Source organism: Thamnophis sirtalis, unplaced genomic scaffold (assembly GCF_051295495.1).
Source record: "Thamnophis sirtalis isolate CommonGarterSnake01/CBP01778 unplaced genomic scaffold, rThaSir2_p1.2 scaffold_3, whole genome shotgun sequence".
Taxonomy (NCBI): Eukaryota; Metazoa; Chordata; class Lepidosauria; order Squamata; family Natricidae; genus Thamnophis; species Thamnophis sirtalis.
In genome coordinates this window covers 72510076-72521702 of record NW_028261383.1, presented here as the reverse complement: position 1 = coordinate 72521702, position 11627 = coordinate 72510076, and the positions used below count along the sequence as shown (strand labels likewise).

The 11627-nt window shown below is 36.6% G+C and overlaps 1 protein-coding gene across 2 annotated transcripts in view; it reads right to left on the bottom strand.

The window, feature by feature from the left end:
• Nucleotides 1-11435, bottom strand: part of CENPP (centromere protein P) — a 151856-nt gene extending 140421 nt beyond the window's left edge. Inside the window, exons 1-6 of one of the 2 annotated variants that reach the window (XM_087709134.1) lie at nt 11200-11435; nt 8459-8610; nt 7138-7292; nt 5765-5856; nt 3705-3793; nt 910-1006 (exon numbers count right to left, since the gene is read on the bottom strand). In XM_087709134.1, the coding sequence (XP_087565260.1) occupies nt 910-1006; nt 3705-3793; nt 5765-5856; nt 7138-7292; nt 8459-8595 (570 nt within the window). In that variant the 5' untranslated portion in view covers nt 8596-8610; nt 11200-11435. The remainder of the gene's footprint in view (nt 1-909; nt 1007-3704; nt 3794-5764; nt 5857-7137; nt 7293-8458; nt 8611-11199) is intronic. The other variant, XM_087709135.1, reaches the window with a different exon arrangement.
• Between the last annotated feature and the right edge of the window lie 192 nt (nt 11436-11627).

Here is an 11627-nt window from a genome sequence, read left to right as displayed (position 1 = left end):
TCACTAAATGTAATCATTAAAACATTAAACTTATCAGAAGTCTTGCTGTGTGTACTAAGAATGACATAGTACAAGAGTCATCTTGTAATTACTCAAAGTAGGACTTCTTTACCTTGAGTTGTGGCAGATACATTCAGAATGTTCTTCCTCCAGAAATTCATAAGGCACCTATTATTTAGTTGCAGTGGCAATGCAATAGCCAATAAGGTTTATCTGAGGCGAGGTTATTACTAACCAGAAACTTATCTATATAAGTAAGTTGATGAATTATTTTTACTTGTAGTGAGATATGTGAATACAGATTTGGTTGGAATCTGTTCTGCAATCCTTTTATAACACTATAAAGGCACAGTTTTTTCCATTTAAAAAAAGCCTGAGATGTACCTCTTTCTGCTATCCTGCTATGTTGGTGCCCCAGTTGTATAGCATCTTGTGACTGTTAAATTATTTTTATGAATTATTATTTTATACTTAAAATTTTATTTCTTGGTTATTTTAAATTGTTTTATATAATGCCCAGAGCTGATCTGATGATGGTAGTCCAGCTATATAATAAATAAATATACAACATAATATCTAAAATTGTGGGTTTGCCAAAATATTATTTTAAAATCTATACTGGATGAGATAAACTTTCTGGCCATTCTTTTTAACACAGTCCTCAGACTAATAGCACAGTACTCAAGCTGATGTTTTGTATAGTCATTGGGAAAGAAAAAACCCCCCACAAACTTCTACCTAGGAAATTATAAACAGTATAATTTTAAAGCATTGCAATCTTCATAAACTTATATTACTTAAATACTCTTAATTTATAATATCACAGTGATATATTAAATCAATGGATCACTACACATTCATTTAACTCTACTAATTCATGCACCAAAATTAAAGTTTCCAAAGTACTACCTTAAAATGAGCGAACGTACGTTCCCGATGTTTACACCATTCAGAGAAACAAGAGAGACTTCTGAAGAACAGGCAGAGATTCCCATTTTCTTCAATCCTAAAATGCATTAATATATATCTATTATTTTTTCTATGGATAATTTTCCATACTATTTTTCTAAGCTCTTGAATACATAAAAAGTGGCAAAAACTATTAGTCTGAAACATTTTTGCAAAGTTAAATTGCTGAACAGTGTCCTTAAGCTGTAAATGTTTTAAGATCATTTGTTGCTTTAATAAATCTTGATAAGTTAAGGCTTCGTTTGTATGTAATAATTTTATTTATATATTTAAAACATTTATATAGTTGCTCATCTTATATTCAAATTGCAATGTATATCCACTCATCATTTTGCTTTATATAATCGAACATCAAAGTAGTCTGCAGCAATATTAATAATAAATTTTACACATACCTAACAAAGACGTATTAGCACCATATGTTAGTGTTTCAAAAGCTAAATAAACAGTTCAAAAGACATATAATTTTGTCTTCCTAATTTTACCAACCACACTCTCTTCCTCCAAAGGAAACTAATTTGCTTAACAAATACTGATTTTGGTTTCTTCAAGAGATAGTTATTAAAACAAAGTATTACTTAGCATGATATTTTAATCAGGTCTGATTGCATTTACATGCCATGCTATGTATAGTTTACTAATAAACCACAATTATTAGGTTTATAAAATCAAACAAGCCATATTTTAGCTTAGGGGATGCTGTATAATTTCTAAACATGCTTTTTACCAAACACAACAAACAATATTATGTCTCCCTGATTTACTGGAAAGACAAAACAACAAATGATTGAACTTTAAAAAGATACAGAAAAACTTTATACAGTGCTTTAGCAACATGGTTATTTAATAATTACATTGCCCACTCCAGGCCTAAGGTTAAAATAGCAGGTGACAATTAATACATATTATGTTTAAACAGCAACAAAAGAGAAGTTATCTGTGTTCAGTAATTCAAAACTAGCATAATTGAATTGTTATTATTAACATGATTTGGATATTTTGTACCATTTCTTTCAAAATTACTGCAAGAACAAGTGTTCCAGAGTATTATAAGATCAGTCTAAAGTCACTGTACTAAAAATCGAACTAACCAAAAGCCAAATGGTTGAGTATTAAAGTAAAAATATGATATGAGAGGTCCATGCAAAAGAGACTATCAGCCAGCCCCAAAAGGAACGAAAAGATTCAAGCACCGCTACACCAGCAATCAGCACCCACATCAACATACAATTTAATTCCAAGGTTAACATCAGACCAACAATCAAGTAAACAATTCTCCATTCAAAAAATTGCCACAGAAGTCAAAACAAGCAGCCCAATCAAAGAATCTCTAACCCCCCAACACTGACAGGCAAGCCACTAGAATATAAACTGACAGCAAACAGCACTCCTTACTAGCACTGATGATGTTACCTAGTTTGGGTAATGAAATGTCAACAAGAAAAAAGCTCAGAGAGCACCAAAGACCACTCACATCAACCCTGAGCTACAAATATTCTCCTTTAAAGTATGATAAGAAAATTATAGATAAAAGGAGGAATAAAAAGAAATATATCGACTACAAATATATAACTCTAGAATGAAAGAGCCTGTTAGCATGTGCCTACTCTAGTAAGATTTGCTTAATCTTTAACTTCTGTAAAAGGCTGAAGGAAAGGAAAAAGAAGAGAACAGTTCAGAATGTAAGAAAGAAAAGCAAAAACTGGATGTATTGATTAGAAGACTGGCATGATCAAACTAAGCCTTCAGTTGGCTTCTCACCATGGACCATTAGGAAAAAAATCTTATCTTATCTAACACTAAATGGGATGAAAGGTCAATGATTGTCTCAAAAATACGTGCTATATTCTTAAAAAGGTTAGGTTGGTGTTTCTGATCGTCACATTTTGTATATTGAATTGAATTGAATTGATTATATTTCTATGCCGCCCTTTTCCCCGAAGGGGACTCAGGGCGGCTCACAACCCAAGTCAAGGGGGGGGGCACAAATAAGGAAAAAGAACACGAACAAAACAATACCACAATTTAAAATACACAACAACCATACCATTCGAGGGGGGACAAAAGCTCATTAGCCCCAGGCCTGTCAGAACAGCCAGGTTTTAAGGGCTTTGCGGAAGGCCTGGAGGGTGGTGAGGGTTCGAATCTCCACGGGGAGCTCGTTCCAGAGGGCCGGAGCAGCCACAGAGAAGGCCCTCCTCCAGGTGGTCGCCAGTCGGCATTGGCCAGTGGATGGAATTCGGAGGAGGCCTAATCTGTGGGATCTAATCGGTCTATTGGAGGTAATTGGCAGCAGGCGGTCTCTCAAGTACCCAGGTCCAATACCATGAAGGGCTTTATAAGTGACGACTAGCGCCTTGAAGCGTATCCGAAGACCAATAGGCAGCCAGTGCAGCTTGCGGAGGATAGGTGTAACGTGGGTGTACCGAGGTGCACCCACAATCGCTCGCGCGGCTGCATTCTGGACAAGCTGAAGTCTCCGAATGCTCTTCAAGGGCTGCCCCATGTAGAGCACATTGCAGTAGTCCAGTCTTGAGGTCACAAGGGCACGATATTTTTTGTATGTTGTCCATAGTCCTGGCTTAATAAATCTTATAAATAAAAAATAACTGCCAACCACTGCTTTTCAGTGCATGCAAGAAATTTAAATCTCTTTTTCTCACAACATAATTTCCCTATGATTACTCTCCACCTACCCACCCAAGTAGCAACATGTCAAATAATTGAAATCTTACCTTGACACAAGGTTGCTTAAATCACAGTGCATGTCACATTCTGTTATAATATTAAGGTCAGTTACTAAAGCTGACGCATTTCTGTTCATCTGGGGAAAGATAGTTTATTAGTGAAAAAGTGAAGAACAAATCAAATTTATGAATAAACCTGTCAGAGAGTCACAGCTTACTTAATACTGTATTTAAATATAAATGTTATGAGAAACTTCAAATGAGCTTGAGATTTGAATGTTCCCCAAAATAACTGCCAATTGGTAGAGTATGATCAAGTTGATTATAACATAGCAGCAAAGAGCTTCTGAGAATGCATCCAGATTTATTTATTTATAAAATTTATTGGCTGCCCATCGTACCATAGGAAAACTGTGAGCAGCTGTCTTAAACACACACACACATTGTGTGTATACAATAAAACCATAAACAATTAAAATCAACATCAAAACAAAAGGGGAGGGGCAGAACAGGATAGGAAAGGAGGGATCAGTTGTTACTCAATCAACAACCTTCACTGTGCTGTGTTTATGCACTTTCAAATATACACATTTTCAAGCTCTTGAAAGGATTTTAAAATTTGAAAACTCATGGTCCAAAAAGTAGGTGCAGGAAGGAAAACAACAAAACTTATGTGATGTTTGTAGATATCTGACCATGTTTTGTAAGGGGGGGGATCATTATTTTCTTTTTCTTAAACTTTCTTTTTATTATTAAAATCACGTTGTGAATTTATAATGCAATTTTTGGAATTCATATTGAGATATTTTGTGTACTGTATTCTCAAGTTTAAATTCCCAGAGTTTATTTTATGGGATGTATTAAACTCAAACAGGACCCTACTTCATTATTTCATCAAAATATAATAGAATGTGGCATTTGCAAAGAACTGTATTTAACATTTAGATTTTAAAGTATATTTAATCTAAATGCCTATTTAATTTATGAATCCAGCATGTTTAGTAGTCATTGCCATACTTTATATTGTCAAGTTTCTAATTACCAGACAACAACAAGAACAGGCAATTAACTCAGGATTATTGTTGCTAAAATCAATCTTATTAAGAAGGCACTGACTTCCTGTATGCATCTTCAAAGCAGTTCAAGGATTTTATTATGTATATACCTGTATTCCATTCCAAAGATTTAAAGAACTAAAGCAATTAAAATTAAAATTAAAACAAGTGGATCCTTTAGAAAAAACAAGGAAACGGAAGAAAAGGAAATACAAAACATTTCAAAATGCCAAGACTTTCATAGATGTTTATGGACTGTAGATACATGCTGGAGCCTGGGCAGTGCTTCAGATTCAAAGGAAAAAGGATGTTGTATTACAAGCATGCAAACATTTCCTATTGGCCACTCGGTAATCCAAACACATCTTTTTCTGGGATCATGCTGCCACTACGGAAGGCAAGCCTAAGAAGAAATGCCACCTACTGGCAATTTAGATTTAGTCCTTGCTTATTTATCAACTTATTTAACATGTTTCTAAGAAATCAAGCATAAGAATACATTTCTAACTGAAGAATTACTAGAACTTACTTTTGTGTATGTTTCCAAAACAAACAGAATACATTTAAGCTGTAAGTTTTGGCAAAATTGTATTTTTGTGCAGAATTTCAGGCTCTGTTTCTTCTATTAACTTTTTCCTGTCAAGATAACCGTTCTAAAAATTATACAGTTAAAATAATTAGGAAATTTATGTCCTCATCTTCCTCTTTCTTCAACTGTTTATCCTGCTGTGTTATGTATTTAACCACATGAAGATTCGGCTTACATTAATCCAATGTAAATAGTATTAATTCTCAATCAAATATAAAGTACGAAGCTTGGAATAAAGTATTATGTGGTATCCAAAAATTATGCATTAGTACAGAAATACAATATTTTAATACATATTCATCAGCATAAAATTATTAGCCTTTTCAGAAAAATAAACCAACGTATCAAAATTACACTAATAACCATGGATAGCTTCACAAGAAATGTCACAAATTCAGTTTGTTATACTAGTTATTGAAGCTTAGTAAAATGCTCTATTTTATTTTAAAAACATCTTCCATTACCTGATTTTCTTCCGTGAGTTTAAATTCCAGCTGAAATGAGACTGACTGACACTTTCCTGACACCTTATAATTTTGAATAGTTTTAGATCCATCTGTAATAAAGAATATTAAAATACATAATCATCTTCAGTCATACTTGTTCTTTATGGACCAATAACATTTAAAAGCTAACCATATTTAATATAAGATACATAGTCAGTTCATTAAATCAGCAGTCTGTCTAATATACAAATAGGCAGTGTGGTGACTTTGGGCAACAATGTGGCTGGAGAAACTTTTTTTTTTTTTTAAAAAAATTAAATTAGGGAACTTTTCAGACTGCAAACTATAACCTCCAGCAACTTTACAAAATACCTCTGGCATTTTAGACAATGAAAATGACACATAGCTCAACTTGACTACTTTCTCTGGAAACATGTCTGCTTGCTTAAAAAAATATTCAAAGTTTATTGGTAGAGAACACCAGTGACTATAGGCAGGGAGCAACCTCACAGAATTGCTTTCTGTAAATTTAACTGGCCACATCTACCATAGGTTGTTCTGTGAATTAAGTGAGGTCCTTTTAGCAAACATGGTCTCAAAAGTCCAAGTAAGTCTTCCTGAACAGAGCTTAGTTTTAAATATTCTGTTCTCTGGGAAAGGTAGTAAAACTGGTGGTGGTATCAACACTCCACAGCTACTTCTGTAATGCTGATTAACTGCATCCATTTCAATTGGACTTTTGGCTGAGAAATGGTAGGAAGCATGCTTGTATCACCTTGGCAGTTGAAATCAGATTGGTGGATGCAACCCAACCTAGTTCTTGCAGTTTTCACTCCTCCTTCCTCTGACCAGGTGTGAGAATGTACTTGGTTCCCATGAAAAAGTATTTTATTTTGCCTACAAAACTCCAACTATCTGTAATCCCACCTCCCTATCCAGTAGTGGGATTCAATTTTTTTTAACAACCAGTTCTGTGGGCATGGCGTGGTGGGCATGGCATGACTTGGTGGGCATGGCAGGGGAAGGATTCTATAAAATCTCGATTCCCTCCTCACTCCAGAGGAAGGTTACTGCAAAATCCCCATTCCCTCCCAATCAGCTAGGATTGGGGGGAGGGGGGCAGGGATAGTCAGAGGTGGTAGTTACCAGTTCTCGGAAATACTCAAAATTTCTGCTACCAGTTCTCCAGAACTGGTCAGAACCTGCTGAATACCATCTCTGTCCCTATCCCTCAGCTCCAGAATGGCAACACTGAAGCTCCAAGATGGTTTCAGTCAGGGTTGACAATGGCAAAATCAATATTTGAGATTAGGAATATGATGATGAATCAAAATAATGTATGAAGTGTGAAAAAAAGTATATAATACTGTGACAATCATTAAAATACCTACTTTTTTCCACAAGTTTACGTGAATAATGCGTAAAGAAAATGCCTGTAAATTTCATTATAAATGAGAGATCAGCTTCCAAAAAGTGGAGTTCAGTTTCCTGATCTGGAGATTTGGATTGCTTCAGTTCTTCTTCAGGCTTTTTTCTAAGTAATTTCCTAAAGTAAGAAAAACTGTTATCAGCTAGATCCGAATGAGAAACCTCTAGTACATTGGCATAGAAGCTATGTTAATGAACAAACATGAATGGGCCTAGGACTGAAGAAGAGATGTATTTTTATATTACAAGTAGATGATGCACCACGTAACTTACAGCTCTTTCAATGCCCCAACAAGTACAACAATTATTCTCTTTATATATTTTTGAGAGGTCAATTATCTTCCAATTGAGGCCAAAACTCTTGCAAAAACCAGAATATAATCAACTCATCTATCAATTTTTACTAAATAAGATTACTCAGTCCAATTTTTGGAAATATTAATGCAGGTGTACTAAATGAAGCTCTCTGTGGATTTAATTAAGGTTGAAGAATGGAATGCTCTATTTAAATTCTTACTAAAACTGTTTTAACCCATAAGAGATCTGGTCTCTCTAAATATGATTCTTCAGAAGATGTGAAGTTGAATAAAAATTATTGCACAATGGGTTTTGTCCTACCCTGATTTAGGAAACCAATTTAGGAAACCAACTTAGTAGTATCAAATCATTAGGTATTTTGGTCAACGTCTGATATCTAAACATCACAGAACTCTTATGCTATTATGCTATAATTTTTAATGTTCCAAAATCCCAAATTTAAAAAGACTCCTTATATTTCATGGATGGAACAATCTAACTGCTGGCCTACCTTTTATGCAAAAGGAATGAAGTTTTTTATGCAGATGACTTTATGCAAAATTATATTTTTATGTTGATTAATTTAATAAACCTTCTTAAAATTTCTCAGCTTAAGGAACATAATTATCTACAATATTTTGAATACCAAGATTTTAGTGTAATAATCATAGGAAAATTCTTAGTAATTGCAATCCAAATACATGGTAGCACCTACTTGGACAACAACATTCTCCCCCACCACCAAAGATCTAGATGGAGTTGACTCAATTGGCCTTTTGTTGATTCAGCAGACCTTGCTGTTTCCCAGGCATTTTGGTCAGGAGGGTAGGCTAACCATATTAGCCATATATTTTTATCATTTGAGAGGTATCATTTAACACCCTATTGCTTTAATTGTTGGGTCTTAATCTTTGTAGTCTGCCCAGTGTCACTTCAGAGATGGGTATCCATGTACATTATTTAAATAAACAAACAAAAATTACTTACATGATCTCCATTATTTCTGCCTCAGTATATGCCATTGACTTGTGTTGACAATGTTCATATTCTTCTGTTAGCATTTTAATTTCTTCTTCCAAAGATTTAATTTCATCTTCGCAGGCCTGAAGTTCATTGCTATTCATTTTTCAGAAATCTTCCTAAAGAGCAAAAACTAATATAAATACAGCATTTAGGCAACTTTTTTCTCCCCTTTTCCTAACTTAAAGATTTCAGTTTGTCTCCATCAGTCTGCCAAAAATAAAGAAGCATTATTATTATTATTATTATACAATTGTATCACAGCAGCCAGTTATTTCGCCAGATTTGGCATTGGTTACTAGTCGGGCCCCACCTAGGGGCCTAGGTCGTCGTAACGTATTTTCGTAATATGTGTGCAGATCCAAGCAGTGCGGCTTTTTGCATTTGACTGATGGTGATTTTGTCAATTTTTAACTGTTTTAAATGTAATTCCAGTGCTTTTGGAATAGCACCCAGTGTGCCAATTACCACTGGAATTACCACTGCTGGTTTGTGCCATAGTCGTTGAATTTCGATTTTTAAGTCCTGGTATTTTGCAATTTTTTCATGTTCCTTCTCGGCGACCCTGCTATCACCTGGTATTGCGATGTCTATGATTGTGACCTTATTTTTCTCAACCAATGTGATGTCTGGTGTATTATGCGCCAGTATTTTGTCTGTTTGTATGCGAAAATCCCACAAGATCTTGACCATCTGATTTTCGGTGACTTTTTCAGGCTGATGTTCCCACCAGTTTGTTGCTGTTTTAATATTATAATTTTTGCACAAATCCAATGGATCATTTGTGCTACTGAATTGTGCCGCAATTTATAATCAGTCTGCGCGATTTTTTTACAGAGTATGTGATCAACAGTTTAATCAGCTTCTTTGCAAAGTCTGCATTTGGCATCATCAGAGGATTTTTCGATTTTGGCCTTAATGGCATTTGTGTGGATAGCTTGTTCTTGCGCAGCCAGGATTAGTGACTCTGTTTCTTTCTTCAATGTACCTGTTGTTAACCATAACCAAGTTTGTTCACTGTCCATTTTATCTTTTATTTTTTCCAGAAATTGGCCATTATTATTATTATACAATTGTATCACAGCGGCCAGTTGTTTCGCCAGATTTGGCATTGGTTACTAGTCGGGCCCCACCCAGGGGCCTAGGACGTCGTAACGTATTTTCGTAATATGCGTGCAGATCCAAGCAGTGCGGCTTTTTGCATTTGACTGATGGTGATTTTGTCAATTTTTAACTGTTTTAAATGTAATTCCAGTGCTTTTGGAATAGCACCAGTGTGCCAATTACCACTGGAACTACCACTGCTGGTTTGTGCCATAGTCGTTGAATTTCGATTTTTAAGTCCTGGTATTTTGTGATTTTTTCATGTTCCTTCTCGGCGACCCTGCTATCACCTGGTATTGCGATGTCTATGATTGTGACCTTATTTTGTTGGCTGGTCCACTTGTAGCCCACTTGTCGACGGATGTCCAGGGACCCCAATATCTGCCGCGGCCCTTGTTAACCCGCGCAACGACCGATGCGGTATAAAATTTTTATTCGTTTCTTTCACCATATTGTATGGGTTGGCGGGGTTTTTTTATGGGGCCCGTTGCCAACCTGACCCCAACCCTCCTCCTTTCTCATCCGGGCTTGGGACCGGCAACGGCGGAGTTATTATTATTATTATTTGCTTTCTTGGAAGATTAATGTAGATTAATCTAGTTTAATTAAAATAAGGACTAGAGGTGACATGATAGCAGTGTTCCCATATCTCAGAGGCTGCCACAAAGAAGAGGGAGTCGAGCTATTCTTCAAAGCACCTGAGGGTAGGACAAGAAGCAATGGGTGGAAACTAATCAAGGAAATAAGCAATTTATGACTAAGGAGAAATTTCCTGACAGTTAGAATAATTAATCAGTGGAACAACTTGCCTCCATACGTTGTAAATGCTCCAACACTGAAAGCTTTTAAGAAGAGATTGGATAACCACTTGTCTGAAGTGATGTAGGCTTTTCCTGCCTAAGCAGGGGGTTGGACTAGAAGACCTCCAAGATCCCTTCCAATTCTGTTATTCTATTCTATTCTATTTTCTATTCTATGATGTGGAAAGCTATACTTGAAGTACCATTAACAATTTATAACTTGAGCTTGTTTGGAGGTTCTAGCAGGGGAGCGCAGCTATCGTATACCCTTGACCTTCTATTTGGGAAGGTCGTCCTCTTCCACTGAGCGCGCAACTTAGGGAGGAACACACATGGAGCAGTGAGGGAGGAAGGGGACACCCGCCTAGCCAGCCAGATCAGCGGAATCAACCCTGGCGATCAATGGGGTGACAGATGTCGCAGCCAGATCACCCTCACATCCAACAATTTATACCTATTCTAGGGATCACTGGGTTTTAAAATATGAATTGTAATACTTTATGCCAGAAGCAAAAGGGTGATTCATATAAAATATAATGCAGGAGAGTTTTCATTAGGGCAGTCTGTGTTTGCTGGACCACGACTTCCAACTCCACAACTGAAAAGCAGACTTTTCAAAAGCAGTCAGAGATGTGATGCCAGTAACCTAATCGCCTAAGCCTGGGGATCCTGCAGGAAGAAACAGTTGGGAGTTTGGGGGGAAAAGAGGAAAAAGAGAAAAACACTCCAAAGTCTCTGTATTATGCGAAGAAAGGCCTGAAAGCAAAACAACCCACAGCGTGATATGCTTACACACTACAGTACCTTCCCCGGACCAGACCCCGCCGATCGTCCTCGAAGACCCGCTGATCAAACTAGCCGAAAGCCACACTCTGCCTCTTGCGCCGCTTCGAATGAGCCGCCAAAGCAAGCCGTCTCGGGCGCTACTATTCTGCAGAATACAGAGGGGGGGAGAGGAGACGGAGAAAGACAAGAGAGGCTTCGATACTGAACCGGTGGTAGTTTTTCTCTTTTTATGGGTGACGTTACATTAAGTTTTACGCTACTCGGCCACAAAGCATTTCTGCAGCGCAGCATAATGGGCCTAGAAACTCTTTTCTCTTCATATCTCCCATTTAACTCTATCCGATAGTTCGATCCAACTGTGCCGGGAGGGGGAGGAGAAGGGGGGAGGATCCGACTAAGAAAATGAGAACATAGAGCTTCAAAATATTGAAGAGTGACTTAACATC